This window comes from Argopecten irradians, chromosome 11, assembly GCF_041381155.1.
Source record: "Argopecten irradians isolate NY chromosome 11, Ai_NY, whole genome shotgun sequence".
Lineage (NCBI taxonomy): Eukaryota > Metazoa > Mollusca > Bivalvia > Pectinida > Pectinidae > Argopecten > Argopecten irradians.
The window spans coordinates 25,594,701-25,613,647 of NC_091144.1; the positions used below are offsets into that span (position 1 = coordinate 25,594,701).

General features: G+C 36.6%; 1 protein-coding gene across 2 annotated transcripts in view; it reads left to right on the plus strand.

Moving 5' to 3' along the window:
• Positions 1 to 18,947, plus strand: part of LOC138335117 (uncharacterized) — a 79,619-nt gene that overhangs the window by 44,124 nt on the left and 16,548 nt on the right. For both annotated transcript variants that reach the window (XM_069284044.1, XM_069284045.1), the window contains exons 2-4: positions 6,866 to 7,020; positions 12,519 to 12,739; positions 13,302 to 13,362. In XM_069284044.1, coding sequence (XP_069140145.1) covers positions 6,928 to 7,020; positions 12,519 to 12,739; positions 13,302 to 13,362 — 375 coding nt within the window. In that variant the 5' untranslated portion in view covers positions 6,866 to 6,927. The remainder of the gene's footprint in view (positions 1 to 6,865; positions 7,021 to 12,518; positions 12,740 to 13,301; positions 13,363 to 18,947) is intronic.

Genomic DNA, 18,947 nt, shown 5'->3' on the forward strand with positions numbered 1-18,947 from the left:
GCCCGCCTTTCACCAAGCTGGCACGGACGTGTAAAGGTTAGGGGTCACCTAGGCTGCCCGATCATGTGGGTTTTCTCTGGGCACTCCGGTTTCCTCCCACACTAAGACCCCTCACGTGCTTGCATCCGGGCCAACTAGAGTGATTTACATAAGTTGTATAACTTGTTTCACAATCGATGTAAAATAAATGAAGTTTGTATTATATTAGACTTGGTTTGATTTGTTTGAGCTAATTATGGACATGCCTGGTGTAGATTATTTAAGTATTGAAAAAAAAACCCCAAAGAAAAACCAAAAATATATGTTAAAAAATATACCCAAGGCTGAACCTGTGGTTACTAAGTGACCAATTGCCCCTTGTTGGACTTGAATCTGTGGTTGATTGCACTGTGATAAATGAAGCGTCAACTGACAGACTTAAACTTGTGATCAAGAAGTGGAGTGCAAATGACTGTTACTGCAGTTCTCCTTTATCTTATTGAACATTTTTGAGATAAAAATAAAACAAATGATATATACATGTGAATACCATCTCCAACATGAACATCCCTATACTGAAGGGAAACTATGAACGTCTGTGTACTAGGTAGAAATTAGTACTGTATACACATGATGTCATTTGTAGTATAGCATCAGATATAAGATGGTGTTGTACATGGTGGCTGCATGGTAAGTTTATTATGGCTTATATAACTCAAATACCCTATATAACTCATTCACCTCTGAAATTTCATAATGGACTGGTTTAGTTCTTGATTTAGCCTGCATGTACAATCTTCATGAGTGAATGAGTTCATTTTATGTTTGCTCCCTGGTACTAAACTGGAGTTTTACCCTGATCCTATGGACTTCAACTTAAAAAGGTTTGATTGTACCTAAAGCGTGAAGAATTTATTTTTATTGGTATGATAAAATCACAATCAATCTAGCTACTTCAATTGTCATAATTAACAGACATATATTTAGGATTGCTTTGTGTCCTGCTTTTGTTGATTAAATTCAATTGTCCTAAATTATTTACTGAGTACTGGATTTTGATAAATGTTTGAAAAACAACCACTAAAAGCCTATGGAAAATAGATACTGAAACCAAAAGATTTTTTTTTATCTCTCTTATAAAAAAATCTCTGCTAAATGTTGAACTTTTTGAGTAGATGTTTATATGGCTGTATATCGGATAGGCTAAGGATAAATAGCCCAGTTTTATGTGTACGTACTGTCAATTTAAATGTCACAGTAACCTTTAAGTGGGTATATTTTGTGAAATATTTTTGAACCTTGTTTGGTACAAGTTCAGATCTTCATGGAGTAAAAACTCAAATTTTATATTATTAAGTTGTGGTAGATTACGTGAGTTAACTCAGTTAGCGGAGTGGAACAAGGTTGGAGTACTTATACAGTATATATATGTACGTAGATTTTATTATTTTGTTAATGCTGCCTTTAAGTGTCTATGAGATGAAAAGTCCAGGTTATTCTGAAATCTACTGTGGTCTTTCTGCTCCATCATAAACTGGTATGTACTAGCTTTGATTTAGAATATAGATAACTTAAGACATTAATCGACAATCAATGATTAGGCATTTCTCGACAGTTAAAAGATAAGATTTTTTTTTTATATTTGCCATATTTGCCAAAAAATAAAACATGTTATATTAATTAACAAGGAATAAAATGACAAAAGATGAGACACATTTGTTGAAAACAAATAAGATATTAATTGACAATTACATTAAGACATTTTAAATAACATACAAACAATAAGATAAGACATTAGTTGACAAAAGACAAAAGATAAGATTTTTTTTTAATATTCGCCAAACAATAAGAGATATATATGTTTGTTGACAAATGATAATACATATAAAATGACAAATGATAAGACATATTGGTTGAAAACAATGAGATGTTCATTGACAATTACATTCAGTCATATTAACTGACATGAAGACACAAAGATACACTTATTGACAAATGATAAGACAAATTATTTGACAAGAAACAAGTTAATTGACAATCAAACATGTGTTGTTACTTGTCAATAAACATGACTATATATGAATTAAGGTGATTTAGACAGATTGATTGATTTAACCATATACCATGGTAACAGTACCCGTTAATTATTAGCTGGACAGTTGGGACTCACCCACAGTACGCTATTTATCAAACTTTGCCCGACATTAGTAGTTGACCCTACCTGGATATTTATTCACATATTTCCTGTTTCATGTTACAAAATGCAAGTCATCAAACTTGGGGTGCTTTCATGTTTGAGTAATAAGATGGTTGTATCATGTATCCTGACTTCTCAGTGTTTGTCATGTTTTATTCTTTATTTAGATAGATGCTATTTATAGAAATTGTCCTTTCATATTGTATTTACAGTATCTCCATTATTCGAGTGTATTTATTCACATACATGAACATACAGTATTTGTATTTAACAAAAACAGATATTTACAGAGACTTGTAATAGACAAATGTTCAGCTTTTTCTAGCTTTTTTTATTAGCACACCATCATCAGATGGTGGGCTATTCAAATCGCCTTTCGTCCGTGGTCCGTCGTCCGTCCGTCCTTCCGTCCGTCCGTCCTTCCGTCCGTCCGTCCGTCCGTCCGTTAACAATTCTTGTTACCGCTATTTCTCAGAAAGTACTGAAGGGATCTTTCTCCAATTTCATATGTAGGTTTCCCTAGGAACCTAGTTGTGCATATTGCATTTTGGGACCGATCGGTCAACAAGATGGCCGACAGGCGGCCATCTTGGATTTTGATAGTTAAAGTTTGTTACCGCTATTTCTCAAAAAGTGCTGAAGGGATCTTTCTCAAATTTCATATATAGGTCCCCCTAGGGCCCTAGTTGTGCATATTGCATTTTGAGACCGATCAGTAAACAAGATGGCCGACAGGCGGCCATCTTGGATTTTGATAGTTAAAGTTTGTTACCGCTATTTCTCAAAAAGTGCTGAAGGGATCTTTCTCAAATTTCATATATAGGTCCCCCTAGGGCCCTAGTTGTGCATATTGCATTTTGAGACCGATCAGTAAACAAGATGGCCGACAGGCGGCCATCTTGGATTTTGATAGTTAAAGTTTGTTACCGCTATTTCTCAGAAAGTACTGAAGGGATCTTTCTCAAATTTCATATGAAGGTTCCCCTAGGACCCTTGTTGTGCATATTGCATTTTGGGACCGATCGGTTAACAAAATGGCCGACACAGGCGGCCATCTTGGATTTTGGTAGTTAAAGTTTGTTACCACTATTTCTCAGAAAGTACTGAAGGGATCCTTCTCAAATTTCATAGTTAGGTTCCCCTAGGACCCTTGTTGTGCATGTTGCATTTTGGGAACGATCGGTCAACAAGATGGCCGACAGGCGGCCATCTTGGATTTTGATAGTTAAAGTTTGTTACCGCTATTTCTCAAAAAGTGCTGAAGGGATCTTTCTTAAATTTCATATATAGGTTCCCCTAGGGCCCTAGTTGTGCATATTGCATTTTGGGACCGATCGGTAAACAAGATGGCCGACAGGTGGCCATCTTGGATTTTGATAGTTAAATAAGTTTGTTACCGCTATTTCTCAGAAAGTACTGAAGGGATCTTTCTCAAATTTCATATACAGGTTCCCCTAGGACCCTTGTTGTGCATATTGCATTTTGGGACCGATCGGTTAACAAAATGGCCGACAGGCGGCCATCTTGGATTTTGGTAGTTAAAGTTTGTTACCACTATTTCTCAGAAAGTACTGAAGGGATCCTTCTCAAATTTCATAGTTAGGTTCCCCTAGGACCCTTGTTGTGCATGTTGCATTTTGGGACGATCGGTCAACAAGATGGCCGACAGGCGGCCATCTTGGATTTTGATAGTTAAAGTTTGTTACCGCTATTTCTCAAAAAGTGCTGAAGGGATCTTTCTTAAATTTCATATATAGGTTCCCCTAGGGCCCTAGTTGTGCATATTGCATTTTGAGACCGATCAGTAAACAAGATGGCCGACAGGCGGCCATCTTGGATTTTGATAGTTAAAGTTTGTTACCGCTATTTCTCAGAAAGTACTGAAGGGATCTTTCTCAAATTTCATATACAGGTTCCCCTAGGACCCTTGTTGTGCATATTGCATTTTGGGACCGATCGGTCTACAAGATGGCCGACCGACAGCCATATTGGATTTTGATAGTTAAAGTTTGTTACCGCTATTTCTCAGAAAGTACTGAAGGGATCTTTCTCAAATTTTATATGTAGGTTCCCCTTGTATCCTAGTTGTGCATTGTACCTTTTAGGACTGATGAATAATGCCTTTCGGGACTGATCGGTAAACAAGATGGCCAACCGGCCGCTATCTTAGATTTCATTGTTGAAGTTTGTTACCACTATTTCTTAGAAAGTACTATAGCGATCTGTCTCAAATTTTATATGTCATGTGTTTGAAAAAGTTTGAAAAGCAGGGAAAAGATCCCTCTTTCCATTGTCAGACATAGATCTTTCTTTGGTGGGCGCCAAGATCCCTCTGGGATCTCTTGTTAATATCAACATGACCTATGTAGGATGATTCTGAGGAAATTTGTTACTAAGTAATTCAGGAAGGAAAAAACTAGTGTTCACTGGCTAGGAGATAACAACTTTTAAATGTAAATTTAACAGGAGAGGAGAAAATGAAGCGGCCAGATCGGGATATGAACAGAGTCTTAGCTCTGACACCTACTGTTCGTTGTACGGTATCATAGATAACCATAAAAAGGTTACATTCTCTACAAACCAGACACCTGTATATGCCGAACAAATGGACTGGTCCCGTTAACAGCCGGTTCAGACAGTTATACTGTAATTTAGAAAGAAAGATAAGATAAGATCCTAAATTAAGTCACCTTTTACGAACATGCAATAGGGGAAGCAGGTACAATCCATAAAATTATTCTATAAAGTAAGGCATAAATCAATTTTCAAAAGAAATCAGTAAGGAAACCAACATTGTTTTCATATTTTAAGTAAGGAAGTGAAATAAAAGCCTAAAAAAGAGGGAGGGGCGTTGATAGGAATTGGGGGTACTTATTTGGTCGAATATTTATGCCAATCATAATTGATAATAAGTGACTTACAAGTATTTCTGTGATATGGGTGACAATAGGTTTGTGTTATGTCCGTCCGTCTTTCTAATCATCCACCTGTCTGTGTGACCATCCACCTGTCTGTCTGACCATCCGTCTGTCTGTCTGACCATCCATCTGTCTGTCTGACCATCTGTCTGTCTGACCATCAGTCTGTCTGTCTGACCATCCATCTGTCTGTCTGACCATCCGTCTGTCTGTCGGACCATCTGTCTGTCTGACCATCAGTCTCTCTGTCTGACCATCCATCTGTCTGTCTGACCATCCATCTGTCTGTCTGACCATCTGTCTATCTGCCCTATGGTATGTAACCTTGTTGAGACTCCTATTTCCTATATTATAGGGGAAATTTGGTACACGTGTCTACTGTAAACTAACTTATTTTCGCAGTGATTTAATTTACCCTTTACAGGTAAAACACTGTATTGTGATTGTAGTTAATTAATTTTCACAGCCATTTATTTCCGCAAATTTTTATCAGCCAGAAATACATCAATGCGAAATTAAATCGCACACGAAAATAAGTTGGTTTACAGTATCTTGAGTTCAGGTGTACTATAACAAGCAGCTCCATATATGATGACCTACATTTTGATCTTTGACTTTTGGTCTCAGTTTCCTTGATTTTCAGAAATTACTTAAAGATCTTCCACCTCCGACAGAGCACAAACAATAATAATTCATCATTTAAACAATAATTGGTGTTTAATTGTGTATATATATATATGTGTCTAATAAACATAGAATAATATAAAATAATTTATAATGCTTTTGGTGAATGTGCAATCAGCACTTCATTCCATATACAACATAGTGTCACAGAATTTTTTCGGGACACAGTTAATTATTTTTAATCTTTTTTATCTTAAAGTAAAATTAGAAGCTCAAACTTTTCAATGGTGGTAATGGTGAAAATTAATTAAGTTTTGTAACTGAAGCAAAGCACTAATTTGTCTGCTCCTGTTTTTGATAGAGAAAAAAATACCATTTGTCAGCGGTGGAGCTGATACTTGATTTAAAGTTTTCCCAAGAAGAAGCCTTAAAGAAGTTACGGAAAACATTGACTTCTGATATGTTCTTCTATGGAAAATTTTAAGGGAAGAAATTCCTAAAAGTTAAGACATGTTCATAAACTGGACCTAGATGCAAATTCTTTAATGTGTAGAATTGTTATATTGTAATTAATAAAAGTTTCATAAAATAAAGATATTTTTAATTAAGATATGATACAAGACCATTATATTCAATACAAGTGTCATAACATACAACATGAAGGTATAAAATGTACTGATACTATAGCCTATCGGATGTCTTGGCCTCATGCCTTCAGGAAGTACTAATGTTTTCTTGTGTAACATGAAGCAGGCCAAATGTTCATTGCTTGTTTGTTAACTTGATATTGTTATAAGTATTCATTAATGTTTGCCTTTATCATAAGAATGCAAAGCTCACATAAGGAGTCTTACTACAATTTTATGCAATGGAAATTTAATTTTCATTAACGCTTTTCTTATTCTATATTTATTTATTGTGAGGCAAAGTTGCTAGGAGTGGTGTATAAGTGTGCCTTCTGGACGAGAGTTCTAGTTGTGTATAGAGTAGAAAGTACTGACTGATTCCTACAACTGAAGTATCTTTATAAATCTTTTTATTTGTTTTATTGATTTTCAGATAGAATTGCAATGTTGTTGTTTCTCTTGTTGTTTTATTGATTTTTGATATGAATTAATGTCTGAATTTTTCATGTTATTTTTGATAGATGACGTGACAAGTGCCTTATGCATTACACAAGTCCTTTGAGGTGGACTCCCATCAGTGGCCATGGAGAATATTATTAAACAGGGCTACCTAAAGAAGGCCAAACCTATAGCAGCAGACAGCCCACGCTCCAGCCTTTGCTCAAGTCTCCTTCAGGTAAAACATCCTGTCTTTGATCAGGTCTCCTTGAGGTAAAACATCCAGTCTTTGTTCAGGTCTCCTTCAGGTAAAACATCCAGCCTTTGCTCAAGTCTCCTTCAGGTAAAACATCCTGTCTTTGATCAGGTCTTCTCGAGGTAAAACATCCAGTCTTTGGTTAGGTCTCCTTGAGGTAAAACATCCTGTCTTTGTTCAGGTCTCCTTGAGGTAAAACATCTTGTCTTTGTTCAGGTCTCCTTGAGGTAAAACATCGATATCAAGTCTTTGTTCAAGTCTCCTTCAAGTAAAACATCCTGTCTTTGTTTAGGTTTCCTTGAGGTAAAACATCGAGTCTTTGTTCAAGTCTAACATCCAGTCTTTGTTCAGGTCTTCTTGAGGTAAAACATCCAGTCTTTGTTTAGGTCTTCTTGAGGTAAAACATCCAGTCTTTGTTAAGGTCTACTTGAGGTAAAACATCCAGTCTTTGTTTAGGTCTCCTTGAGGTAAAACATCCTGTCTTTGTTCAGGTCTCCTTGAGGTAAAACATGCATCCAGTCTTTGTTTAAGTCTCCTTGAGGTAAAACATGCAGTCTTTGTTTAGGTCTCCTTGAGGTAAAACATCCAGTCTTTGTTCAGGTCTCCTTGAGGTAAAACATGCAGACTTTGTTTAGGTCTCCTTGAGGTAAAACATGCAGTCTTTGTTCAGGTCTTCTTGAGGTAAAACATCCAGTCTTTGTTCAGGTCTCCTTGAGGTAAAACATCCAGTTTTTGTTCAGGTCTCCTTGAGGTAAAACATCTCTTCTTTGTTTAGGTCTCCTTGAGGTAAAACATCCAGTCTTTGTTCAGGTCTCCTTGAGGTAAAACATCCAGTCTTTGTTTAGGTCTCTTTGAGGTAAAACATCTCGTCTTTGTTTAGGTCTCCTTGAGGTAAAACACTCTGTCTTAGTTCAGGTCTCCTTGAGGTAAAACACTCTGTCTTAGTTCAGGTCTCCTTGAGGTAAAACATCCAGTCTTTGTTCAGGTCTCCTTGAGGTAAAACATCCAGTCTTTGTTTAGGTCTCTTTGAGGTAAAACATCTCGTCTTTGTTTAGGTCTCCTTGAGGTAAAACACTCTGTCTTAGTTCAGGTCTCCTTGAGGTAAAACATCCAGTCTTTGTTCAGGTCTCCTTGAGGTAAAACATCCTGTCTTAGTTCAGGTCTCCTTGAGGTAAAACATCCAGTCTTTGTTTAGGTCTCCTTGAGGTAAAACATCCAGTCTTTGTTTAGGTCTCCTTGAGGTAAAACATCTCTTCTTTGTTTAGGTCTCCTTGAGGTAAAACATCCAGTCTTTGTTTAGGTCTCCTTGAGGTAAAACATCCAGTCTTTGTTTAGGTCTCCTTGAGGTAAAACATCTCTTCTTTGTTTAGGTCTCCTTGAGGTAAAACATCAAGTCTTTGTTTAGATCTCCTTGAGGTAAAACATCCAGTCTTTGTTCAGGTCTCCTTGAGGTAAAACATCACGTCTTTGTTTAGGTTTCCTTGAGGTAAAACATCCAGTCTTTGTTTAGGTCTCCTTGAGGTAAAACATCCAGTCTTTGTTTAGGTCACCTTGAGGTAAAACATCCTATCTTTGTTTAGGTCTCCTTGAGGTAAAACATCCTGTCTTTGTTCAGGTCTCCTTGAGGTAAAACATCCTGTCTTTGTTCAGGTCTCTTTGAGGTAAAACATCCTGTCTTTGTTCAGGTCTCCTTGAGGTAAAACATCCAGTCTTTGTTTAGGTCTCCTTGAGGTAAAACATCCAGTCTTTGTTTAGGTCTCCTTGAGGTAAAACATCCAGTCTTTGTTCAGGTCTCCTTGAGGTAAAACATCCTGTCTTTGTTCAGGTCTCCTTGAGGTAAAACATCCTGTCTTTGTTCAGGTCTCCTTGAGGTAAAACATCTCTTCTTTGTTTAGGTCTCTTTGAGGTAAAACATCCAGTCTTTGTTCAGGTCTCCTTGAGGTAAAACATCCTGTCTTTGTTCAGGTCTCCTTGAGGTAAAACATCTCTTCTTTGTTTAGGTCTCCTTGAGGTAAAACATCCTGTCTTTGTTCAGGTCTCCTTGAGGTAAAACATTCAGTCTTTGTTTAGGTCTCCTTGAGGTAAAACATCCAGTCTTTGTTTAGGTCTCCTTGAGGTAAAACATCCAGTCTTTGTTTAGGTCTCCTTGAGGTAAAACATCTCTTCTTTGTTTAGGTTTCCTTGAGGTAAAACATCCTGACTTTGTTCAGGTCTCCTTGAGGTAAAACATCTCGTCTTTGTTCAGGTCTCCTTGAGGTAAAACATCTCTTCTTTGTTCAGGTCTCCTTGAGGTAAAACATCCAGTCTTTGTTCAGGTCTCCTTGAGGTAAAACATCCTGTCTTTGTTCAGGTCTCCTTGAGGTAAAACATCCTGTCTTTGTTCAGGTCTCCTTGAGGTAAAACATCTCTTCTTTGTTTAGGTCTCCTTGAGGTAAAACATCCAGTCTTTGTTCAGGTCTCCTTGAGGTAAAACATCCTGTCTTTGTTCAGGTCTCCTTGAGGTAAAACATCTCTTCTTTGTTAAGGTTTCCTTGAGGTAAAACATCCAGTCTTTGTTCAGGTCTCCTTGAGGTAAAACATCCAGTCTTTGTTCAGGTCTCCTTGAGGTAAAACATCCAGTCTTTGTTAAAGTCTCCTTGAGGTAAAACATCTCTTCTTTGTTTAGGTCTCCTTGAGGTAAAACATCCAGTCTTTGTTTAGGTCTCCTTGAGGTAAAACATCTCTTCTTTGTTTAGGTCTCCTTGAGGTAAAATATCACGTCTTTGTTTAGGTCTCCTTGAGGTAAAACATCCAGTCTTTGTTTAGGTCTCCTTGAGGTAAAACATCTCTTCTTTGTTTAGGTCTCCTTGAGGTAAAACATCAGTCTTTGTTTAGGTCTCCTTGAGGTAAAACATCCAGTCTTTGTTCAAGTCTCTTGAGGTAAAACATCTCGTCTTTGTTTAGGTCTCCTTGAGGTAAAACACTCTGTCTTTGTTCAGGTCTCCTTGAGGTAAAACATCCAGTCTTTGTTTAGGTCTCCTTGAGGTAAAACATCCAGTCTTTGTTTAGGTCTCCTTGAGGTAAAACATCCAGTCTTTGTTTAGGTCTCCTTGAGGTAAAACATCTCTTCTTTGTTTAGGTTTCCTTGAGGTAAAACATCCTGACTTTGTTCAGGTCTCCTTGAGGTAAAACATCTCGTCTTTGTTCAGGTCTCCTTGAGGTAAAACATCTCTTCTTTGTTTAGGTCTCCTTGAGGTAAAACATCCAGTCTTTGTTCAGGTCTCCTTGAGGTAAAACATCCAGTCTTTGTTTAGGTCTCCTTGAGGTAAAACATCCTGTCTTTGTTCAGGTCTCCTTGAGGTAAAACATCTCTTCTTTGTTTAGGTCTCCTTGAGGTAAAACATCCAGTCTTTGTTTAGGTCTCCTTGAGGTAAAACATCCTGTCTTTGTTCAGGTCTCCTTGAGGTAAAACATCTCTTTTTTGTTAAGGTTTCCTTGAGGTAAAACATCCAGTCTTTGTTCAGGTCTCCTTGAGGTAAAACATCACGTCTTTGTTTAGGTTTCCTTGAGGTAAAACATCCAGTCTTTGTTCAGGTCTCCTTGAGGTAAAACATCCAGTCTTTGTTTAGGTCTCCTTGAGGTAAAACATCCTGACTTTGTTCAGGTCTCCTTGAGGTAAAACATCCAGTCTTTGTTCAGGTCTCCTTGAGGTAAAACATCACGTCTTTGTTTAGGTCTCCTTGAGGTAAATATCACGTCTTTGTTTAGGTCTCCTTGAGGTAAAATCCAGTCTTTGTTTAGGTCTCCTGAGGTAAAACATCTCTTCTTTGTTAGGTCTCCTTGAGGTAAAACATCAGTCTTTGTTTAGTCTCCTTGAGGTAAAACATCCAGTCTTTGTTTAGGTCTCCTTGAGGTAAAACATCCAGTCTTTGTTCAGGTCTCCTTGAGGTAAAACATCTCTTCTTTGTTTAGGTCTCCTTGAGGTAAAACATCCAGTCTTTGTTTAGGTCTCCTTGAGGTAAAACATCCAGTCTTTGTTCAGGTCTCCTTGAGGTAAAACATCCAGTCTTTGTTCAGGTCTCCTTGAGGTAAAACATCCTGTCTTTGTTCAGGTCTCCTTGAGGTAAAACATCCTGTCTTTGTTTAGGTCTCCTTGAGGTAAAACATCCTGTCTTTGTTTAGGTCTCCGTGAGGTAAAACATAGATATCAAGTCTTTGTTCAAGTCTCCTTGAGGTAAAACATCCAGTCTTTGTTCAGGTCTCCTTGAGGTAAAACATCCTGTCTTTGTTTAGGTCTCCTTGAGGTAAAACATCTCTTCTTTGTTTAGGTCTCTTTGAGGTAAAACATCCAGTCTTTGTTCAGGTCTCCTTGAGGTAAAACATCTCTTCTTTGTTTAGGTCTCCTTGAGGTAAAACATCCAGTCTTTGTTTAGGTCTCCTTGAGGTAAAACATCCAGTCTTTGTTTAGGTCTCCTTGAGGTAAAACATCCAGTCTTTGTTCAGGTCTCCTTGAGGTAAAACATCTCTTCTTTGTTCAGGTCTCCTTGAGGTAAAACATCTCTTCTTTGTTTAGGTTTCCTTGAGGTAAAACATCCAGTCTTTGTTCAGGTCTCCTTGAGGTAAAACATCCAGTCTTTGTTCAGGTCTCCTTGAGGTAAAACATCCTGTCTTTGTTCAGGTCTCCTTGAGGTAAAACATCCAGTTTTTGTTCAGGTCTTCTTGAGGTAAAACATCATGTCTTTGTTTAGGTCTCCTTGAGGTAAAACATCCAGTCTTTGTTCAGGTCTCCTTGAAGTAAAACATCAAGTCTTTGTTTAAGTCTACTTGAAGTAAAACATCCAGTCTTTGTTCAGGTCTCCTTGAGGTAAAACATCGGTATTTGGTATTCACTTACGAGAGGATCACCTAGCACCGTTCATACCTGTACATGTTTCAGGAGTCATTAAAGATAATTAATTTGGAAATTCATAGATTCTTAAATAACTCTGGTGTGATGCAATATGAATGTAGTACTTGTCAATTGGACAAAAATTATACAAAACAATTTCTTTAAATATGGAATAAAATACACTTACTTGTATAAATGATTTATTCAGGTAAGATTGCAAAATCACAAAAATATCTTCCCTGCAAAAATAGCTGGCTTATATGGAAGCAATTTTATTTTATTCTTTACAGTTCTAGGTCACTGATCATATGGCCAGTTTAATGTGCAACACAAATTAGTTATTATATTGACATATTGTTTTTGATAGGGGCTGCTGTGGCTGTGTGGTTAAGATGTCTCAACATATTACCACAAACCCTTTACCTCTGGGCCACGAGTTTGAATTCCATGCGGGGCAGTTGCTAATTAAGTACTGACTGCTAGACGGTGGTTTTTCTGTTGGTTCTCCGGCTTTACTCCACCAAAAACCTGTCATATCCTTAAATTACTGTGGTTGTAATAGGACATTAAACTAATAAAACGCAATACTCCTATTTTTTCATCTGTTTTTCAGCTTTTTGAATCCAGTCGATGGTACATGTTCATTGTAAGAAATGGTCGACCATTCCTGGAAATCTTTGAAAAGGAGCAGAATGCTTTCTCAGGGCAGCCTATTACATCCTATGAACTAAGCTCATGTTATAAAATCACCTACACCCTTGGCAGGACGAGTAAGGCCTGGACCTTCTGTATATTTCTGGAGGATCAGGTGCTGGAAATCACTGCTGAGTCCAGGTAGTTCATTCTCCTAGCAACTAAACAGAAATCTTGATCAATCTTACATATAGTCATTCCCAGCATCAGGTCTTTTGACAAACACTGTTAATAGGATATCAAACATAATCAACCAACAACTTCAAGAAGACTTAATTGATTTCAATGAAATTTGGCAGAAAAACTCCTCATGGCGGAGCCTTCATGGAATCCTTTAGAATAGTTAGTATAAATCCTTTTGTTCCATCCATTAATGTGAAGTTTATTTGGCCCAACACCTGGTGTCCCTATACAGGGCAAGAAACTTATTTTGAAAATTGCTTACCCGAATTTAAGATTTCAGTCTAATTTAACCCCAAACAGGGTAATTAACATTAAAACTTGGCAACTTTACACCAATTTTCACTTGCCCAAGGGCATATTTTACTGTTCTCAGCCCATTGGACCTGGGATATTTCTTGCCCTGCCTACACCTGGTGTGACTGTGTCAACATGAACAATGTTAATCCACTGAATAATGAAAATCAAAGTTAATAATTAAGAAATGAATTGTGATTATTTTACGTCTTTTTTTGTTTCACAGGGATCAGATGTTGGATTGGTGTAGAAATTTAGAGAGAACTTTGGTACATTACGGAAAAATTGTAAGTAACTGTCGTTTATTTTCATTAGGCTCAATTTTCATGGATTATAAAAGTTTACAAAAATTTTAAAACAATATTTTTGTTTGAACAATTCTTTCCGACTTCGAACTTGTTAATATTTTTTGTTTGAACAACACTTTCCTACTTCAAACTTGTTAATACTTTTGTTTGAACAATACTTTCCGACTTTGAACTTGTTGATATTTTTGTTTGAAGAATACTTTCCGACTTCGAACTTGTTAATATTTTTGTTTGAACAATACTTTCCGACTTCGAACTTGTTAATATTTTTGTTTGAACAATTCTTTCCGACTTCGAACTTGTTAATATTTTTGATTGAACAATACTTTCCGACTTCGAACTTGTTAATATTTTTGTTTGAAAAATACTTTCTGACTTTGAGCTTGTTAATATTTTTGTTTGAACAATACTTTCCGACTTCGAACTTGTTAATATTTTTGTTTGAACAATACTTTCCGACTTCGAACTTGTTGGTATTTTTGTTTGAAGAATACTTTCCGACTATGAACTTGTTAATATTTTTGTTTGAACAATACTTTCCGACTTTGAACTTGTCAATATTTTTGTTTGAACAATACTTTCCGACTTTGAACTTGTTGATATTTTTGTTTAAACAATACTTTCTGACTTTGAACTTGTTATGCTACTCCCTGAAATAGACTTTATATAGTGGGGCACTGATAATCCTATGAATGTGTAAACTGACACGACATTTGTATACATTTATTAAAATGATCTATTTTCATGGGTATGTAAATTTGTTGATTATGGTCAAAAAACGAAATCCACGAAAATTAAACCCCAACAAAAATTAATGATTTCACAGTATGTATTGGTGTTTACCAATCACATATTAATTAAAGTGAAATTTTTAACAAATAATGAAACAATGGGTTTGTTGGACTTAAGGCCAAAAAAAATTAATTCTTAGTTTCTCAGGCCCCGCCGCATCAACATTTACCCCCCGCACCAACTTTTTTATGCGCCATAACTTAAAAATTAAAATCGAGACCGCCGCATCGAATGCACCCCAAATTTCCATTCGAACTCGCCCGCAATTTCCATTCGAAAACGCACCCGGAAATTGGCTCCAATTTTAGTATGCACCTTTCATTTCCGGTAAAAATGGCTGCATCGCTCAAAACGGAATGTTTCCTCCCAGGATTATGTATTTTCAACTGGTTTTCTTTGGATATAGTGAGGATTGAGTAAGAATTTACATTTTCTACACGTGTTTTCATTGATTTTCATGTCCTTCAAGTGAGAAAAAAATAAAATGTTATCTGCCGCATTTGTTTTCAGAGAAATAAAAAATAAAAAATATTCCCGCCGCCCGCACTGACTTTTTAAAAAAGTGGCCTGAGAAACTAACAATTAATTTTGTTTGGCCTAAGTCAGGTCTGCAGAACTCATAGAAAACATGTGCATCACTATCAACACTGAAGTGATACTCAGAATTTTTAAGATTTCTCCATATATTTCATTATCATTTTTGAATGTAATAATTGGATATTATGTAAAATTTTATGCAGATACATTGAGTTAAAAAATACAAAGATATTAAAGAAGGGAAAAAGAATTTTATGCAAATCAGTGAAATATGTAAATACTATTATAAAAGGTAAATTAAAGTAATATAGTATATGTATATATTTGAGTGGAATTGTAAAAATAAAAGATTCTTGATTATTGAGCCATATTTCCCAATTTTGAATTTTGCCTTGTAAAAAAAATTTATAAGGTAAAAAATAACCTTGTAAAAATTTTTGAATTTTACCTTGTAAAAATTTTACCTTGCAAGTACAGTCAAACCTGTTTTAAGTGATCTTCCAATGGAAGTTCAAAATAAGGTTGCATGAGACAGGTGGTCGCTTAAGGCAGGGTCAATAATGGGAGGAATAATTAAGGTCGCATAAGACAGGAAGTCGCTGAATACAGGGGTTGTTAAGAAAGATTTGACTGTATTCTGTGTAATAAGCAACCCTCCCCCTATAAGCACCCCTCCCCTTTTTTGGAGTTGAAGTTGTACAAATGCCCCCATCCCATGAATTTAACAATGTTTTACAACATGTGAAGCCTGTAATATCAGCATTGTATCCCATATTACATGAACTTGTGAGTCTTTTACATGTGAATCATGTCATAATAATGCATCTCAAAGGATAAAAGGCATATGCATGTTTACTGTAACAGATTAATGTGCCATGAGTACAGAAAGATTTAAGATATTGCTCATTTTTTTTGTCCACAACTTACACATTTGTCTATGAATAAGCACCCACCCCCCCTTTGTTATTATTATTAAAGCGCCTGGGCGCTAATTACGGTACGTGAATTACTAGAATCCTCTGTAATACCAAATATGCTTGTTAACCATTGTGTTATATTGGCGATACAGAACTCAATAGACTTCAGTAAAAAGGAAAACATTTTTACATTTTTAGCTCACCTGGCCCGAAGGGCCGGTGAGCTTATGTCGTGGCGCGGTGTCCGTCGTCGTCCGTCCGTCCGTCCGTCCGTCCTCCGTCCGTCCGTCCGTCAACATTTAATTTAAATCGCTACTAGTCATAGAGTTCCATATGGGTTGTGACCAAATTTGGCCACAAACATCATTGGGTGAAGGAGAACAGAACCTGTATAAATTTTGGCTCTGACCCCCCAGAGGCAGGAGGGGCGGGGCCCAATAGGGGTAATAGAGATAAATCCTATAAATTGTTACTTGTCCTAGAGTTCTGCATGGATTGTAACCAAATTTGGCCACAAACATCCTTGGGTGAAGGGGAACAGAACCTATATAAATTTTGGCTCTGACCCCCCAGGGGCAGGAGGGGCGGGGCCCAATATGGGTAATAGAGGTAAATCCTATAAATTGCTACTTGCTCTAGACCCCCCGGGGGCAGTAGGAGCAGGGCCTGATACAGTACCTGAACTGTTTAACGTTCCCAAATTTGCGTTTCGTTTGCGTTTGCGTTATTTCCGTTAGCAATCGTTTATCGTTAATCGTTATCGTTTGCGTTAGCAATCGTTAATCGTTAGTTGTGTTTACAATCGTTTGCATTAGAAATTGTTTGCGTTAATCGTTAGCAGGACCCACTTCCGCTAACGTTAGCCACTAAAGATAGAACCAAATGCGGGTGAGATGCTTTGACGATCCGGATATGATATTACGTTTACCGCTTCGTGTAGAAGCGATTATCATAACATCTATGAAATTAAAAAAAAATATGAATAAGGTGTATTGTATTGCATTTTATATCTCTTTTGGGTGTATGTATGTTTGTTAGATGTGGTTGAAATAAAAATATGTACAGTAATGTAACAAGATCGCATACATGACGTACGCTCATATCCGTGAAAACGTTCTGAAATACTCCTATTTAAATGACATTTCAAAACTTATTATTTTTTATTATTATTATCAGAAACATATATCATATATATGTTTGTAGTTACTATGATTTCTGCGAAAGCAATTCAAATATTAACGAAACTGTCTTACAGAATATTATGTCAAAAGCATTATTTTAGAAAGAATCCACGACAACTGAAAGATTACACAAGAAAATAGCTAAAACAGATAATTGAAATATAAAAATGTTATTACAGACACGCTGCATAATATTCTTCTTGTTAAAGGGACAATTCACTTAGGCTAATTCTTTTACATAAGCAAGAAGCAAAATATGGCATAAATGCATTGTTCTACATTTCTTATGAAACATATAACATAAAATATTGACAAATTCCACGTCATTGTTTAGTATTTTAATTAATATCGTTGAAATATCAAATCGTTGATCAATACGATTAAGCAGGTACAACATGGACGCTGTACCTATACCCGAGCCAAAGTCACGCGTGTTAAACAAATAAACTTCATAACCACTGAAAAGGTGATAAAATGATTTTTAGGCAAGACAATTCACCTAATAACGTAAACACACTCCTCTCAGACGATTTGAGCAGTTCTAGACAAAAGTTGCATTACTCTACGAGCAAGGGACAGGGTTCGGCATACAAGAAGTTCGACCACAATGTGTAATGGCGGACAGCGAGCGAGTTTGAACATCTACACACATGTCACCACCATGGGCTTTTCAGGCATATTACAGTAAAACCGACTGATCTAATTTCCATTAGAACTGGTTTTTTCCCGATATATATACAAATTTTAATGTTCTCTTAGACTGAATTGTCCCTTTAAGTTAAATATTATCAATGTACGAAGAACGCAAAAAAAGACTCGGGAGATTTGTAAATAAATTCGTGAAATTTAAAAATCATTAATATAACGAGTTTGAACACGGGGAATAGGTGAGATTTAAAAATGGAATAAAATCATGTAAATGTTTGCAATGTACGAGTATACCTACAACTACATATTTGTAGAACACGTGTAGAGAAGGGGTACAAATGTACGTTACATTGTAAGCCTTCACACGTACTGTACGCGTGTCAAATCAGACACGGATATACGTTTAAGCTCATATCAATAAAAACTGGACAGTCACGGGTACCTTCTCATATGTGTTCGTTGTTATTTGTACCTGGAATCTCTTCAATTCCCAGCGTGACGCGCACGGGTATTTTACCTGTACAGGTATATAGGTCACGACAGGTGTTACCTCGTGTCGACCCCCTGTAGCTGGCCACGGGCGGAGTTCACCTGTAATTAACACCTTCTTGGGAGGGAGATTAACTTTATACCCAACTTACCTGTGCCCCGTACAAAAATGTACACTGTGACAGTACATTTCACGGACATATATGTACTGTCGTATTTCAAAGTTTTGATGTGTGCATATATGCTTTCCTATATATTACGTTGGAATGAATTAGCTTACACTTATACATTGTATGAATAATTAATTTGTTTAAACTGTAAATTGAAGAGATGCTTGATGTGAAATGTGATCAAATAACTATATTTCTTACACCAGTTACAACTGCACATGGCGAAACACGAATTCAAATGTTCAATCTTTATTACAGTAGCTGTGGCGTATGTACGTGCATTTGTAAATGTACATGTACGACCCTAAAATCGATGCCTAGTCAATTGTAAGTAATGAGCTTTTATGAATGCACACCCTAGTAATATACAGCGTGTAATCCGTTATGAAACAAATATTCCGAGAATACAATTTTCCATGATAAGCGGAAGAGCCTTTCAACAATCTGGAAAAAACCCTGAAACTTGCGATTGATGCGAGAAACACTACATGTATAAGATGTTAATTATTACCATTGTTGCGTTATGAAACATCGATAATAGAAATCAAACACATAGATGGAAATTTGATTTACAGCATTTTAAATGTGTTTATGTGAAAATGTTTCCATTTAAAGTACATGTACCAGTATACGCCTGATTGCTTCACTAAAGTTATGACATTGTGACGGTAATATTATCAATAAAGTGTTGTAACAATTTGTTTGTTATTTCTTAAAATGTCGGACAAATATGACACTTAGAATAATACAATTTTCTCTTAATACATACGGTTGTACAAGTAATTTGTAAACGTACGTGTGAAGTGGAAACTTCGTATCGAGTACAGTCG